The sequence below is a fragment of the Protopterus annectens genome, chromosome 1.part1, assembly GCF_019279795.1.
Source record: "Protopterus annectens isolate FY-2018-M chromosome 1.part1, PAN1.0, whole genome shotgun sequence".
Lineage (NCBI taxonomy): Eukaryota > Metazoa > Chordata > Ceratodontiformes > Protopteridae > Protopterus > Protopterus annectens.
In genome coordinates, this window is record NC_056726.1 from 667454022 (window position 1) to 667472775 (window position 18754).

The 18754-nt window shown below is 39.8% G+C and overlaps 1 protein-coding gene across 2 annotated transcripts in view; it reads left to right on the forward strand.

Moving 5' to 3' along the window:
* LOC122806788 (C-C motif chemokine 21a-like) overlaps window positions 1-18754 on the forward strand; it is a 125681-nt gene that overhangs the window by 53092 nt on the left and 53835 nt on the right. For both annotated transcript variants that reach the window (XM_044077499.1, XM_044077509.1), the window contains exon 2: window positions 12425-12545. In XM_044077499.1, the coding sequence (XP_043933434.1) occupies window positions 12425-12545 (121 nt within the window). The remainder of the gene's footprint in view (window positions 1-12424; window positions 12546-18754) is intronic.

Sequence of the window (18754 nt, forward strand, 5' to 3'; positions counted from 1 at the left end):
AACAACAGCAATGTTTGGAAATATCCATAGCAGAAGCAGTGCAGTACATCCGGATAAACTGGCTTATCTCCTAGTTTTGGGACTGCTGTGCCTAACTTAACTTACATTATTAAAACACTATCTACCGACCTTGTTATTACTTCTGTTTAGGACATAAGGATAACTAAAACAGAAATACTTAACTTCTACAAAGTAATGTCAGTTGCAGTCCTCTCTCTATAATTTGCATTCTTACCTTAGTTTTCACATCTTCTTTTTCTTAGCACTCCCAACCACGTGCCTGCCTGCTCTGTTTTTTACTCGTAACTGAGTAAAAACAACAAGTCATCCATGACAAAATGCTGTTCCACACTACTTCTCAAGATATTTACAAACATAACCCTAAAGAATTCTGAGCTTTCATCTCATCCTTTCTCAACCCAGGAGCTAGAAATAACCCCATCCCAATCCAAATAATACCCCAATACAAACTGCTATCAAGTTTACTAATTACTTCATAGAATGCATAACTAAATTCACCCCAACCCTTGCTGCATACCCCAACCTCACAAACTGACACCCTAAAACCAATTTTTCCCAGCACTCCACCAAACATACTTGCCTGTAAATCATCTCATCCATCTTCCTTCTCTTCCACTTCTGACCCCTCCCCTTTTTCCTTCCAACCTCTTTTCAAAAAAATACTACTCAAGCTTAAACCATACTCATCATTTGTAGATAATCTCCCCCCAGAATACCTGAAACTTGCAGCTGATGCCATAGTTTATCCTATCAGTATTCTTATCAACAGATCCATAGCAGAATCCCATGTTCCAGACCTATGGAAAATATCTTACATAATCTCATTGTATAAAGGTGGCAATTCAACTGAAGTAACAGATTTCTGACCTATTGCCATATTCTCCCCCATCCAACATTCTTGAAAAATCTATTCACCATCAACTACAGCAATACCTCCTACATAATTACCTGATCTCTAATACCCAACATGGCTTCCTACCTGGCCACAGTACCTCCACAGCCCTATTATCTTTCACTGATAATGTAAATAAAGCAAGAGACTCTGACAAACTGGTATCAGCTTTATTTCTTGACCTTTCTAAAGCTTTTGACATAGTCCTTCACTCTGCACTTCTCTCTAAACCCTCAGATCTGGGCATTTTATCCCCCACTATTAAATAATTTTGCAGCTACCTCACTAACAGAGAACAGGTAAAAAAACTGCCAAGGGGATACCTCACCATTGCTGCCTAACACAATAGGTGTCCCACAAGTATTTTTTTTGAACCTCTACTCTTAAATATATTTATCAATGACCTGCATACAGCATCTGGACAAGGTACTCTTAGTACACAGATGACTCTGCCATGATCTGCTCCTCTTCCACTCTAACATGACTACAGCTAAAAACACAACATGCTTTCACCTAAGTCGAAACATGGCTCACTACATCTCAACTTATACTCAACCCAAACAAAACTAAGCTCCTCCTTTTCACTCCCAAATCACTCATCCCTGACAAAACATTATTCTAAATATTTTAAATAAAACTAAAATTGATTTAGTTCCCCAAACCAAATTACTAACTGTAACTATTGATGACAAACTAAAGTTCAACCTACATGTTCATAGGTTCATAGGTTCATAGGTTCATACTAGGCTATCTGCCCTGGGGCAATTATAAGCCTAGCCCGATTCTGTATGGCTTACGCCACCCCTTGATTTGAGTATACTGTGCCCTTTTTAAGGTTTAGTTTACTGTGCCTCTGTCTAATAGTGACATGGGAGTAATCCCTGGGACAAACCTACGATCCCCCATCCACTTATCGAGATTCTTCTTGAAGAGATTCAGTGAGGTGCTCTGCCTCACATGAACTGGAATTCTATTCCAGAGCGAAGGGAGCCTCTGGGTTATGAACCCATCCCTCCAGCAAGTTCTATTTATTTCTGTGCTGAGGTTCAAGTCCCTCGAGCGTGTGGCTCTAAGGGATTTAGATTTACTGAGGTGGAGCATGTCCATTAATTCTGGATTTGACATAGCTTTGTATGTCAGGCATAGATCGCCTTGCAGTAGGCGGTATGCAACTGAGTAGAGCTGGAGTTTTTTTAACCGAGCAGCATATGGCATCTGTTTGAGACCCTTGATCCACTTGGTGAGATACTTTTGGGGTCTTTCTAATTGCTGCAGGTGTCGGGTAAGGTGCATCCCAAAAGGGGCATTGTATTCTATGATGGGCCTGATGAGGGATGAATAAAGGGGCACGATTACCTCTCTTGATCTAGATGTGAAACCCTTCGTGATGAGGTGGGCTATGTAGAAGGTCTTTCTAACCACTTTGGCAATGTGGTTTTCAAAAGAGAGATTGCTATCAACTTGGGTCCCCAGGTCCCTAATAACTTTCTCTGTACTTAATGGGTTTCTGCCTATGTGGTAATTTGTGGGCACATTGTTTTTGCCAAAGGGTATGACTATACATTTTTTGGCATTTAACTTTAAACCATGGTGCTGGCACCAGTTATCTGTCTCTGTGAGACCTTTTTGAAGGATGTTTGTGTCAGCTGGAGAGTTGATTATGGCGCCCAGTTTGCAGTCGTCTGCGAACTTGGTGAGCCATAGTCCTCCCACATTTGCCTGTACCTCGGAAAAGTATATACCGAACAAGAGTGGTCCCAGGACAGAACCCTGTGGAATGCCACTTGTGACCGGTTTCGAGTCTGACATGGCTCCAGCAACTCTCACTCTGTGGGTTCTGTCTTTGAGCCAGTATGCGACCCATCTTGTGACATAGGGGTTTATATTTAAGCTGGATAGCTTATCTATGATGCCCGAGTGGGGTATTGTGTCAAATGCCTTTGCAAGGTCCAGATAGGCTGTGTGGACTACCTTCCCTTCATCTATGGCTTTGGTGACTGTTTCAAAGAAGTCAACCAGGTACAAAAGGCAGGATCTGCCCTTGACAAAGCCGAACAGGGTAGGATCTAGTGTCTGTAGGTCCCCAATGTCTTTGTTTATGAGCTCCATGATGATCCTCTCCATAGCCTTGCAGACTAAGCTAGCCAGGCTTATGGGGCGATAGTTTCCAGGGTCCGTAGAGGCTCCACCTTTGTGGAGTGGGACCATTGTTGCTGTACGCCATTCTGTGGGCACATATCCTGTAGTGAGGCTGAGATTGTATAGCTGTTTTATTTGAGGGATTAGTTCCTCTTGTAGTTCATGTAGGATGCAACCTGGGACACCATCTGGTCCCATGGAAGCAGTGTTTTTTGCTTTGGAGAGGGCAGCCTTCACCTAAGCATCTGAGATGTTTGGGAGGCAGCCCTCTGCCGGGATAGATACTTGCTCTTTTGGGGGGCGGGGGTGGAGGAGTTTGCACTGAACCTGTCTGCCAGGATATTGGCGATGTCTGTGGGTTCAGTGTATTTTTTGTCGTTTAGAATCAACTCAGAACAAGTCTGGGAGTTGCATCCCAGGTTTCTAACATAACTGAAAAAAGCCTTATGATTGTCTTTGGTGTCCTGTGCAATTTTTCTCTCGAAGCTGGCCTTGGAGGATTTTATGAGGGATCATAATTTTTGCTAGTACTGATCAGAGACGCCTTCCCTATTAGGGATTTTGCTCTATCATGTAGTAGCTTCCTCCTTCTGTTGTACAGTTTATTTATGGCAGGGGTCCACCAGACTGGACGCCTGCCTTTGGATGATTGGGTCTTGGTTTTGTTTGGGATAGCATGATCCATGCATTCCTGGAGATGTCCGTAGAATGCATTTATATAGGATTCTGCAGTTTGGGCTGTAGTTTCCACTGGCCCTGGGGCCCTGAAGGATTCCACTTTGGTTTTGAGATGTGAGAAGTTCGCTTTTGAGAAGTTTTTCACTGTGGTTTTCTGGGCTGGGGGTGGGGTCGGGATGTGGACATCCAGTGAAATTAATTTATGGTCTGATCTTACCAATGAGGGATATACTTCTGGTGTGGAGCATAGAGTCCCCATGTTGGTAATGATCAGGTCTAGTATGTTGTCCCCTCTTGTGGGAGTGGTGACTAGTTGTTCCATAGCATTTGAGTTTATAATTTCCAGGAATCTTTGGGCTAAGGTGCTGGGGCTTGAGTAGTGCTTCCAGTCAATGTTTGGGTAGTTGAAGTCGCCCAATATAATGGTGTTCGGAGAGATCTTCATGTTCTCCAATGTTTTCAGGAAAGCTGAATGGGATTCCTGACTTTGAGAGGGTGGTCTGTAGGATGCTATAAACTGAAAAGCAGTCTTGCCCACTGTTAGTTGCACATGGATGGTCTCTGATACTTCGTGCAATGCCACTAACCTGGAGGTGTGGATATCCTTGATAAATATGGAAACTCCCCCTCCTTTTGTGGTTCGGTCCGGGTTTTGGGGCCAAAAAGCATGACATGATATGAGGTATAGCCTGGTAGTGCTGGGGTGCTCTCTCGAGCCTTGAACCAGGTTTCTGTCACTGCACAGATATTGATGTTCTCCGTACTGAGGAGAGCTTCGAGTGCGTGCATCTTGAGGTTAAGACTTCTGGCGTTTAGCAGCATTACCCTTAGTTTCTTGTTCCTTGTGCTGTCTATGGGGGTGGGTTTGACTTTTGAGCCTTGCCTAAAAAAGGCACTATGGGGGTGGCAAGAGCCTTTGCCAATATCCGAAAGCCCAGTGGTTACAGGTGCAAGCCGTCCCTAGCGAGGCAACGTGGCTTGTCGAGCATGTCATCCCAGGCTGACAGACACTGGATCCCCTTTGAATGACACCAAAATTTTAGCCAATTGTTAAAATCGATCATTTTGTCTTTGTACTGTGGCATCATTGTAGGTGAGGGTAAGATGCTGCTCAAGGTCAGGGTCATACCAGCCTGGGCTACATGATCAGAGAGCTCCTCTATGTCTCTTTTCATGTAGTCCAGGGAGGTACGTCTCAGGTCATTCACACCAGCATGTACAATGAATGAGTCATATTTGTATTTGCTTTGGAGTGACCCGAGTGCTTGCATTATGTGTTGGATCCTAGCACCCAACAGGCAGCTCACTGTGACCTTCTCTTTATTCAGCCTGGTGAGCGGGACGTCAGTGTGTCTGACAATAGAGTCACCTATAACAAGAGTATCAGGTGTGTTATTCAGCCTTAAGGGCTGTGGCTGCTTGGCACACTGACTTTGTGGGTTATGTGTTGTGTGTGTTTTGTTTTAAGGTAGTGTTTGCTTGGATGTCTGCTTTGGAGGTCTCTGTTGCTTAGTTAGATTTTTATTTAGAGCCTCCGAGTATGTTTTTGTGTATTTATGTGTTTGGTTCGCTGATGTGGTGGGACTATGTGATACTGGAATTGTGTTGTGTGAGGTTACCTTCTCCTCCTGACTGGTTACACCAGTTTTGAGATGAGTGAGCTCAGCCTCCAGTTTGGCTAAATAGTTGCATCTCTCACATATATTTGAACCTGTTTGGAGGAGGAGAGGGTTATCCGTGTACATGAGACAGTTGTAACATTGCCTCAAAATTCCCAGATTCACCAGCTGGACTGAAGAGGAAACCATTGACTGACCTTTGGACATGCTAGAGTAATAGGGAAACTGAATTTAAGATGGACCAATAGAGGACAGGGTAATCGTAGAGAGTATAAGAGTAAGTAGTGCTTATGGTTTAATAGTGCTATCTTGTAGGATTACTTAATTGGACCAGTGAAGGGCCTTAGAATGAGAATATGGTGTTTAAATTAAGAGACAGAGCAGTTCTAAGGGAAAAAGTGAAGAGCAGACTTTGTGGAGCCAGGAATAGTTTAAACCCAATTAGGCGGCGCTGCCCGCTGTTGCGCTATGCTCAAAAACGTGCAAAACCGCGCAAAAGAGGGTTTTAAGAGAGGAAGATGAAGGAGTTTTGGAATTGACCCAAAATGGCCAATAAAACTACAGTTTCAAGTCAGTAACCACTCCCACAGGGGCAGGCAGGCTGCTCAATGTTTTTCACTGCCACTGATCAACAGAGAGACTTTCCTTTAGCCCAAGCAAAAAATGGCCTCACAGAAACTTACAAACAGTTCAAGAACAGCAAGCCTGTAACTGAACTTTTTTAAATCTCAGAAAAGTGGGAAAAAAGCAAGATTTTTTTTTTTTTTTTTTTTTTTCAGAGATAGCAGAGGTTAACAAGTATCAGCAAGTTATAACAGTGCAGTAAATGACCCCACACAAGAGTGCTAGGCCAAAGACAGATAAAATGCAAGTTTTGAGAAAAAAACGATTTTAAAAATAAGTGCAAACATGTCCAAAGTAGCATCAAGAAAACACGTCAGAAACTTGGCTTATTATATAGGAATAAGCATTTTCTGAATACTGCTGCTAAAATCACACTAGCCAAACTGTATCTCCTGCAATCTCTACAGAGCCTCAATTCTGAACCACCTACAAAACTCCTTAAAAACCATGTTAGAAAGCTGCTATAATAAAATTGCAAAGTTCACATTAAATGCTAAACACTTAGCACACCAATGCAATACTGTACAGTCTGTCAACTGCCTTGAACTCCCCAACCTTCTCTCCTACATCCAACTAATAACAGCACATATTATTCACAAGCCTCTGTACTGTCCAGCCATCAGTCATCTACTTGACCTGCACATCCCAAACAGAAATCTCAAGTCCAGAGAGAAACATCTCCTCACCATTTCCAAACCAACCACTTCTGCCTGCCAAAGTTTCTACTCCTACTCCGTTGATAAAGCTTGGAACTCTTTACCTCTTAACATCAGAACAGTAACTCATCTTTCTTACTTCAAATCCTAAAAAAAATTTTAAGCAAATAATGGATATGTTCCTGTTCCCATCCTGGATAAAATGACTTTGTTTGTAGTCTATGCACTCTGTATCTCCTTGATAGCTCTCTCTGCTCTTTCATTCACAACTTCTCTCTCTCTCTCTCTTTCTCTTCTTTTCTGTTTTCCCCTCCTTACTGAGCCTTTCTCCTATGAGCACATCTTTCCAACTTACACAATTTTAGCACTATGTCTTCCCTCCCTGCTCGAACTATGTATCTTCTTGCCTCCCGACCTCTTATATTCCCTGCTTTCTTTCTCTGACAGCTCTATCACATTATCTGACTGTACTTTACCCCTTTCTTTTGTCCTTTTTAAAGTACCAACACTTACCCAATTATTAACTTCAAAGCATAAAACAACCTCTCTCTCCTTAACCCTCTCTCTCTCTCTCTCTCCTTTTTGCATCTCCACATTAAAGACTGAATAGAATGCCTTTTTTATCACAGAGACTGAATTACATTGTTAAGACTGTACTATCATACCTTTTATATCTTAAAAGAATGTATTGTATTACCTGTTTCTCGCATGTATTACTGTAACTGCTTTATTGTACTGTATTGACTTCCTCTTACAAGTTTTACTCTAACTGTAATTTTTAAATTTGTATCCTATGTTTTGTTTACTCTGTATTTACATTTTTGTAATGTGGAGCTTTTCTCCCCAGGCCCCCACTGAAAATGGGCTCTTTTTTGCCCAGTCGGACTTTCCCTGTAAACAAATGGCAAATAAATAAATTTACCAAAAGCCAACCAAAAAGAGGGTGAATACCTCAGCATCCAGAACCTTAGACAGCAAAACAATGGAGGACAAGGAGAAGAAAAAAGAAAGAAAGAAAGAAAGAAAGAAAGAAAGAAAGAAAGAAAGAAAGAAAGAAAGAAAGAAAGAGCAACAAAACAAATCTTAAGGCAAAAGCAGAGATTTTCAGTCAAAAGGCCTAAAAGGAAACCACTAACAATGACCACTAACACTACAACTGCTGCCTCAGTTCCTGAACCAGCTTTAGATAACTGTACTGCCACATGAACAAAGAAAGTGGTATAGCATGAATCATAAATGGACTACCGCAGATTATACCACATCTTCAAATTTCTCTGTCCCTTTTTTCTTTCTAAATTTATACAAATGAAAAGAAAATTCAAGAGTCCATTTACAACCCAGACATATTTCACCTTAGTCTCAGAGCAAGCAGGAAATACATTTGCCAATTATTCAACTGCTGTGTTGAGTCTGAAGGCATCTGCCTCTTTCCATCCAGTAAATACCAAGTCTCTCTCCACCCCTCTGATGTCAGGCATCACCTTCACAACCATGACAGCTTTGAGCAAAAGTACAGCCATCCTTGGTTTTGTTCATGACTGCAATTACTAAGTGTTGGGAAAGTTGAACCTAGGAACATAAAATCTGTCACTGCCTCCACTTCTTCCATATGTGTTTGCAAGTAATTTAAGAATAATGTAAGATGGCATTTTTTATCGTAAATAGCAAGGCAGATTTTGTGCTTTCTATCACACATATGTATATTCATATATATTAACATGCTGGATAAAATATGTATGGGAATGCTGTGCTTCTCTATCCCTACTCAGTTCAACATTTCAGAAAATGCATGAAGGCAGCTGTCTTCTTAGTTACTGCGATCACACCTGCAGTGACCTCAGTGACCTGCTGTGTGAAATGACAGGGAATATGTTCTGCTTTCTTTTCCTTTGCCATGACAACATTCCCATCTGTGAGTTCTGATGATCCCCTTCTAGACCACTGCATGCTTGGATCCTAGTTTGATAATTCTGCCTCCTTTGAGCACCATTTAGTAACAGCAGTCAGAAAATATTTTAGTTAGCACAACTAATATCTAAAGACATATCATCCAGATGAAAAGAAGTTATATTTCTTTATGCAGTACTAATTAGACCATTTATTAAGTATGTTGCCTGCTTTGGGCTTTCTAGATAAATTAAGCAACTGGAAATGCCCAAGGGTTTTCATAACTGAGATGATTATTCAGCTGAAGCCCTGGAGCTGTCACAAAAGGTTTGGAGCATTATCTCTTAACTCGTTTTTAGGCTCTTGTGACGGTACCATCAAGGACATCATCCTTCTTGATCTGATAAGTCTCTGCAAGTCATAGAGGTCCACTAATTAAAGAACTAGGGATTTAAATTTCCAACAGCACATAAATAAAATGTTCTGGAGAAACAAATGTATTACCCATTGCATACCCCTCCTCTGGAACAAAGTTTATTTGCAAGTTCAACAGAGCGACACTCTGGCATCCTTCAAAATAAACCAGTATGATTGGATAGGTACCCATAAATTTATTCTGGGACTGAACTGATTTGTCTTTCATGACAAGGGAATACAGCACAAATGTGGGTATTGGCAATGCATAAATTGTCTTCTGACTTGAGTGCCTTGTATTTCCTATAATCCTTTTATCTTTCCTTTGCACTGTGTTGAAAAAATGTATCCCTGGTATGAGCAACATAAAGACCCCATGGATGAGCAGGGACACTGAATGATTGCTTTGCATCAGTATTTATCAAGGAGGTGAAAATTACATACAGAAACTTATGTTGGCTAGTAGCGAAGTAGCTCAGATGTTGGCTGGACAGGAATAAAGTTCACACATACTGAGGTAAATGGCAGAGGACTTGAGAGAATGTAGAATGGCAAAGAAAGAAAGACAGGATAAATTGATGTCTAGACTTCTGTAGCAGTTGGCTGGTCTGATGGCTTGATTACTGAGCTTCTAAACAATATTTTCAATATTACCACCAAGTTCCCCTGATGCCATATGTCTGGACCCTAATGTTTTCTTTTTTTTCCCTGCCCTCCAGTCTGCTTCTTTCTGTCCAGCCATCCCAGTGCCCCCATCCATCATTGCATCAGCTTCCCCATGACCTCAGAGTGAGCTGATGCAGGATTGGATCTTGAGAACATCCTGGGGTCATTACCAGTAACTGCTTCTACTTGATGAGCAGTGTTTTGATCTGACCTTATTTCTTCACTCCCTAGAAGTGCATTTGTCGGATTGTCCAAGGGTTACTCCCTTTTGTGGAACACACCTCCCTTCATGAAGCATTTCTGATGAATGCACTCTCACCCCCTGAACTGGCAAACCCATCTCTCCTTATTAGCACCTTAGATGCCCAAGCTACTAATAGAACCCTGGTCGCTTGGGACATAGATAAGGCCTTATCCTTCTATGACATGGTGATGGCCCTGAAATCTAATTTTTCGTTATCACCACCAAGTTCCCCAGGTGCCCTGTGTTTAAAGCTTGGTCTATGTGACTCCAGAGTTTGTATCATTAAAAAGAATAAAGTGATGAGCATATAACTATGCAACACCATACAGTTTAGGTTAAATATCCATATTCACTCCAGTAATTCTTTACACTGAGATTAAAAGACAGGTTGTTCCCTAACAATCTGTGTATGCAAATTAATATCAAATATTTAGAAATAACTTTACTCTTCCATGTAAAAGAGACTTAACACAAATCTAGAAAGATGAATGTGGGATCAAAAATGCATAAATGACTGAGTTAACTGCTAAGAACAGTTTCACAGACAATGGCAACTCATTAATGAAAAAAGATTGATTTCACTTGCATGTTTGTGTACAGATGTAGATAATGACTTGCAAACATCAGACAAACATATCAAAATAGCAGAAAATTACATCCAAATTTAAATGTAGTAATAAAGTTAATTATGATGTACATTATCATGAAGAATGATTGCATGGCCTGAAGACTGGAAGATGTGGCTCTCAACAGCACTGTGGAACAGAAAGAGCTAAGATGTCTTGAACTTCTGAGAGAGGCACATCCATCCCTGTGGCAAGGCTGAGACAAGATAAAATAAACTGATGGGATCCATAGTCAAACTAATGGAATCAAATCAAGTACAGATGATAGTGCCAATGAAGCAACATGTGACAGATAAAATAGTACTTGAGCTCCATCATGTAAAAGATGCAAGGAGGGTAAACAGGGCAGGGAAATGCAGAGGTATGGAAAATTATCTGATGTTATGATAAAATATTGCAATATGTCAATAGGTATTCTTTAGCTAAAAGAAGAAAAAGAATAAGCCTTAGTAAGAAATTATAAGACTGTCAGAGACAAATGTGAGAATGAAAAAAGGAATAAAGAGACAGCAGAAAGGGGAGTGGCTGATTAGAATAAAAAGTTTGCGGTAAGGACATATATTTGTCAAAAGTGATGTACGGTTAAAATAAACAGAAATCTATAAAATATGCAGTACATAGAAAATTATCAAAGTGAGCTTGCAAAAAGAAAGGCGCAGAAGGAAAAATAATGTAACCAGAAGTACAGTACAATTTCTCATTCACTCATTCTTTGATTGCATACTTAATCCAGATCAGAGTTAAACAGGATCTGGAGTCTGTCCTGACACCTAGTGGATACAATACAAGCAAACTAATCCCACACAAGACATCAACCTATTGCAGGCCACACCCATGCTGAACTGAGTTAAACATGAGAATTTAGCTTGTACAAATCATTGTGTTCTACCAGCATACTTCATTAGCACCTCCATCCATCATGTGAATAAGTGCATCATTGTTGACATATGTTTTATGATCTTACTTTGCTTTTCACTGACTTATTTCTCACCGTATGTATGCTTTCTTATTTTATATTACAGAATCCTTGTTCTGTTGATTATTGTACTGTATATTGTCAAAACTTTATTGTATTCCTGCCTATATGGCCAGAGTCATGCCTGAAAAGGGTTTGTGGACAAGTGTACCTACCTGATTAAGAAACTGAATACATGAATGAATGAGTGAATAAATAAATAAATAAACAAACATACATACAAATACATAAATAAATAAAATCGCATACATATTAAATGTAATTTGGAGGATTTCGTGTTCATATCTGGTATGCCTTTTGGAATGAGGGAGGGGACAAGAGCAACCAGTGAAAACTCACATGAACACAGTAAGAACATACAGACTCTATCCACCAGCTGTTTTTGCTAAGAACCAAACATCGCAACGGTAAATGGTGTTTGTCTGGGCCAGCAACAGCTAAGTCACTGCTGACCATAAATACAATTCTTACTTTATAAGTCATTTCATTCATATCACAGGTATATAAAAGTAAGAATGGAGAACACTGTGTAAGAATGTATCACAAAACCCTGAAACCAAGGACTGGAAATGCATTTTCCTGCAACTGCCCTTAATACACTAGAATAAGCTTTTATAACTTACATGTTGGTTGGTGTTGAAGATACAAATCTTCCATAAATTATGGATAAAGAACTCCATTTTTTTGGTATTAAAATGTTGTGATTCAGTCTTTTTTAGTCCTTGCACAGCAAGTATGTATTGTGACAATATAAACATCACATGCAGCTTATATTCTGCGTTAACATGCATGTCAGGTCCATCACCCATATTGTAATTACCTATTTTGATATATTGTATTACACTTCCAAATGCGCATAGCTTATATGTGATCATAAATACACTAGTTATTCACAGCATAGTTTTAGGTCGATAAAGAACTCCATCCATACTATTAGTAAAACATTATCTACCTAACATTCTCGTACCTTCTTTTCCTGCAGGTAGCAGTCTGACTGCTTTAGACTGCTGCATCTCAACGGGACGTAAGCATATTAAACAGAGCAGTGTAAAATCATACACTCTGCAGACTACTGATTCAGGCTGTACCATTCCAGCAGTTCGGTAAGTAATGTCATATATCAAAAGTAATCCTGTCTTAATGCTATTTTAGCTTAACTCATTTAAAATGATAGAATAACATGACTAATTAATTTGCTTGTTTAGCCTGTCATAAACATTTGTGATGTAATGCTACCAAATTAGTTTGTGACTGTCATTTTTGTGTTTATCCAGCTGTAGTATTAGAATTAATTATAGAGCTTGAAAAAAAAAACACATCTTCCTCAAAGTTCTCATGCATACAAATTGAAATGCCAAGGCTAGTAATCATTGCTTCTGATTGGCACTGTTGGAACAATTTAAATTTGTCCATGTGGTTGTATTACCTACTTGTGGCACACTTGTAATTCAGTTTTCTACAACCTAAACAGTGCGAGACGTAGTTGATACTAGCAACTACATTTTATTTCTATGTGTGAGACATAGTTGATACTAGCAACTGCATTTTATCTCTATGTATCGCTGTTATACTTGCCATGCTATTTTGCAATGTAATGCCCCTACTTTTTTATACTGGTATTTTATATGCCGAGACCTAGCTTTGTTGTGAGGTGTTGTTAATTGTACTAATTGTATGTCATCTCTATTGTCTTTGCTAATGTATTTGCCTTGTTTTTGCCATGTGCTGTATTTCTTCAGTATAGTAGCCAGTTATGTATTATCCTCCAGCTTAAGAAATACCTGACCTCTAAGCTTTTACTACTTCTTTTTTTCCAGTTTTATTTTAATCACTAGCCACTATTTCCTTTACTTTCTTTCCCTCCAAGTCATTGTATAAACAAGCTCACTCACTCTTGTAACTATCACTTTTATGGTATTACAGGAATAGTTATCCTCTATAAGTCCTAGTTAATTAAATCTTCTCTCACTCTGAACTCATAGTTTAATTATAACCTTTGCATTTTCTTCATTTACAGCCTGCAATGTTTATTTTATTTTTATTTTACATTTGTTGACCAGGCTAGTCTAACTGGATATATGTCTATTTTCAGTAGAGGCCCGGGGAGATAAGCTCCAAGACATGATCACATACAAATACAAGTACAAACAACAAAAATCAAATATTATAATAAAAATAGCAATTATCATAGTAAAAATCATCAACAACGGTAACATGTGCAGTACAGCATAAAGGTTATCACAGGATGTACAATGAGGTCAAGAGTCATAAACAGTGCAAATTGAATGTACAGAGACATCATACAGGTTAGGTCAGTAGTAGAAAAAGGAAGTTAGTTGTGTAGTGATGTTACTATGTATTTACTTAAAAAGGTATATACAGAGGATAGAAATAATGTAATAAAGATAGGTAAAAAAAATATAATAAGAAGGAAGATATAACAGTGGATAGTAAGGACTGGATAAGTTAGTCAAGTTTGTAGAGGTAGATGACTAGTCTGTTGCATCCCTGCCTCCTTGAGTGCTTCCCTACTGCTCTAAAGACCACCCTCCCCTCTGAAGTAGCATCAGACAAGACCACTGCTCCACTTTTGTTGTAATCGTGAACCTCTCCAAGAATTTGAATGTATGTCACACACTTGTATTTCATTTATTTACTTTAAGTGCCTGTTTTATGGTCTCATTTAAGGGCTCCACCACATGTTCACTAGCAGCCTACAGCCATCTGTAATTTCCCCTCTCACCGTTTGTCCTCCTCAATTCCCTGGTCATCTCTCTGCCTTCTCCATCTTGCAATCTAAACTTTGGTCACTAGGTGGCAGTGTTACTCCTTTATCTGTCCATCTGTTCTGTACAAAAGCCCAATATCTCTCAGCCACCCTTGCAATCTCCTTGTTTAGCTACTTTTAAATAAATGTAATCTGACTCATTTTATAGCTTTAGACTTAAACCTACTTGGTATACCCTGGTTAGCCCAGTGACAATTCAAACCCACTAGTATACTAGACATTCTTTATAGCTGAGAGTCCCATAGGCTCCCCCTGCCCAGCTCATTGTAAAAAGTACATTTATTGTTAGCAAAACATTACCTTTACTCGTTAAAGAGTCCCCTGAAGTGACATATTTCTCACTCCATACCTCTGCTACACCCTCCTATTCTCTGTAGCCTGCTCTCTAGTCCATGACCTATCTTCCTCCATACTGACTGATTGTTTTTTTTTTTCTTACCTGCTTCCTCCATCTCCTCCTTGGCTCTACCCACTCCGTTCGCTATCCAGGCTCACTCTGCTCCCCTACCCTGCCCCCAATTCCCACCCACCCCAGTGTCTCTGACTTTATAGTTAATAAACCACTCACCTCCACCCATATCTAGTTAACTCACTACTTAACTACTAGAAGTTAATCACTCCTACCAGAGCCAATCCTTTACTTCTACTCCACCCTACAACTCCACAAGACATACACTTCTTAAACAAGTATCCCAATACCTCCCCAACTTAAATATACCCCAGTAGTCTTATTCATTATAAACACCATGCCTACTAAACCAGTAACTTTTACTACTCTAATACTAATACTAATCTCCCTATCCTATGCATACTATCGTACCAGACCTCTTTATACCAATCACACCCCATCCCACTCAACCATTTCATCACACATACAACACACACATTACTCCATCTACATATCCCCCAACCTCAACTCCCACAATAACACTTTGCTCTTCAGCTTCAAACTCGTATCTCAACACAAAACCACTACTCAAATACATACCATCTCCATTTCAACACACTTCACAAACTTCAAACCTAATACCAAACAACTTAAATACCTCTTCTCCCACATACACCATATTATCTCCATCCTTACCTCTGGGGACATACACCTAAACCCTGGTCCCTCTACCTCTCCCATCTCTCCCTCCCCATCTCCTCCTCCCCAATCAGTTGGTAAATCCCTCCACTTCACCGCACTAAATGCCCAAAAGCATATGTAATAAAATTCCACAACTTCATGCTTGTCTCCATCACAACAAGCCAGATATTCTTTCCATCACTGAAACCTGGCTTAAACCACACATAAAAGACTCAGAACTAACTCCACCCAACTATAGTATTATCAGAAATGATAGATCAAATAAGAAAGGGGGGGTGTCAGTCTCTTTTACTCCTCATCCCTCTCAGTCACCCCTTACTCTAAACCTATCCCCAAATTTGGAAAAGCTGAATTACTTCTAGCCCTCCATCAAGTAAATAAACAAAAATGTATCTGTATAGCCACTCTATACATCCCTCCCAGAGACAAAGTCTCAGTCCTAGAAAACATTCTCTCCTGGCTCTCAACCAATATCACTAATGAAACTATAATCCTCTGGGATGTTAACAGCAATTGGGATAATATTCAATCCCCAACCAACTCCCTAAATATAAATCTTTATAACTTCACACAAATTGTTAATTCCCCTAGACCCTCCAAAGACTTAATTTCTGGTAGCACCCTGGACTGGATACTAGTTTCCTATCCTCACTACTTCTCCAATAGCAGCACCCTTCCAGATCCACTAGGGGACCATCTTCCCACTTTTGCCCATTGCCTTCCCTCCTTCCTACAACTATCCCTCTTCTATATCACCACTCGGCTCCTAAAAAACTTTAATCATAATGCTTTCTCTGACACTCTAAAAAAAAACAAACTGGAACCCACTAAAAACTTTACCCCTGGAAAATGCTGTTACATACTTCAATACAACCTTCTTAAACTTGCTAGACTCCTTTGCTCCCCTGAGAACTAAACGCATAAAAAGTAACTACGTCCCTTGGCTAACTAAGGATACCCTAGTTATCATGCAACACCATGATAAAGCCTGGAAACACTACCATAAAACTAAAACTATTTCCCCTTAATAAATACAAAACACTGCAACAAAACAAAAAAACTCATCAATGCCAAACATAAAGCCTATTTTTCCACTCTCCAAACCGAACACAACAACAAGCCTAAGAAATTCTGGGATGGAATCTCCTCCCTTCTAAACCCAGCTAAAAAAGAAAACCCTTGCCCTGACCCAAATGCCTCTGACTCAGATCTAGCTACCCAATTTAACTCATTCTTTATTGATTCCATTTCTAATCTTACATCATCCTTTACCAATAACCTACCTTCTTCTCAACAACCTCAACATAACCCCTTCTCCTTCAGCTCCACTACTTCCCAACCTCCTCCATTCTACAATAACCCTGTTCCCATCTCCACTATTAAAAACTTCTTCAAAAATTAAAACCTTGCTCTAATCCCCCCTGATGATACCCTCCTACTTCTTAAAGATAGCTGCAGAAGCCATTGCCTACCCTATCTGAATTCTAATAAATCAAACTATTTCTGAATTCTATGTCCCCCTGCTCTGTAAAAAGGCCTATATTATCCCACTCCATAAAAGTGGCAATAATAATGATATCTCCAACTTCAGTCTCATCGCTATCTTATCCCCCATTTCTAAACTTCTCAAAAAATGTTTCCACCTACAACTCCTACCCTATCTTATAAATAATAACCTACATACTCCCACTCAGCACAGATTCCACCCTGGCCATAGCACCACCACAGCTTTCCTCTCCTTCCTAGAAACTGTAAACCAGGCCTGTGACTGTGGTCTCATTGTTTCCAGCCTCCTCCTAGAACTCTCTAAGGCCTTCAACACCATCTCTCATAGCCTTCTTCTTACTAAACTCTCTAAACTAAATCTATCCCACTCCTCTATTAACTGGTTTACCAGTTACGTATCAAATAGGCAACAAGCAGTTAAGTGGAAAAAAGCTATTTCACCTTTCCCATACACACTCACAGGTGTATCCCAATGCTCAGTTCTTGGACCCCTTCTATCTAATATTTTCATTAATGACTTCTACCAGGCCCTGCCTAACACTAAAGTAATCCAATACGCAGATGAATCGACAATAATCTGCTCTGCTTCCCCCATTTCTACACTAATGAAACTAACCCAGGATGCATTCCCTGCTACAGAACAATGGATGCTAGAAAACCATCTAGCACTAAATGCTTCTCAGACTAAGCTTATATTATTTTCCCTCTCTAAAAGTATTATCCTAAACACTCTTCTCTATTACCAGCAAAAATAATGCTTCTCTTGAAACTGTCTCCACTGCCAAACTTTTAGGTATCTTAATTGACGACCAACTAAAGTTTGATAACCATCTCCAGGCAAACATAAAAAAAACTCATAAAAAACTAGGTATGCTTTATCACCATTACCGTTTCATCTCTCCTCCCACCAGGCTTATTCTTGCTAATACATACCTTATCCCTTCCCTCCTGTATGGGGCCTCTATCCTTACCAATCTGCAATCCTCTCTCAAATCAAAACTCTCCTCCTGTTACTATAAATTCTCAAAATTTGCAACTGGCCACAGATCCAATACCCATCACTGCACCTCCCTACACCAATTGAATTGGCTTGAACTGCCCAATTATCTTACCTATATGCAACTCATCCAAGCACACAAACTTATCTTTAATCCCTCCCTCTGCCCCTCCCTCCCTCACCTCGACCTTTAAAATGCATCTTCCTAACAGATACCTATGATCCAACTTACAAAATCTAATAGAACTGCATAAACCCACCCGGCCATCTGGCAAACATTTTATTTCCTTCTGCCTAGCATGCCACAGGAACTCTCTCCCACCTCTCATTCCCTACTACTAACAGTCTCTGTATCTTTAAATCTCTTCTCCACTTACACCTAATGTCACAATGGGAATGCTCTTACTCTCATCCTACATAACATCCCTAATTATAATTTCTTCCTATTTTAAACATATCTGCTAATTGCCTCCTCAGCAACTGACACTCTTTATTCCTCCTTAAATCGCTTAATGAGGTCTTTATGCATTTGTATTTGTTACAGCAAATACCAATTTATTTAATTATTGTAAAACTGTGATATTTTATTTCTGAATTCTCATTAGCCTTTTGTATCTTAGAAATTTACAGTTGTTATTTTGTAGTTTTTTGTATCTTAAAAATTTACAATTGTTATTTTGTAGTACTATTATTTACTAGTCTGCATGTCCTCCCTGTGGTTAGGTGGGCATTTGAAAGGCATGCGTAAATGGGCGTGCCTTTGTTGAAGGTTGAACATTGAGCTGGCACCTCTGCGTTCGTGAAAAATCTACTGCCAATCATTAGCGGACCGGAGTTCCGCTGTGGCAACCCCTAACCAGGAAAAGCTGAAAGACAAACAACATTCCTAGAGGTTTTCTCCCTAGGACTCCATCGAAAATGGGCTCCTCAT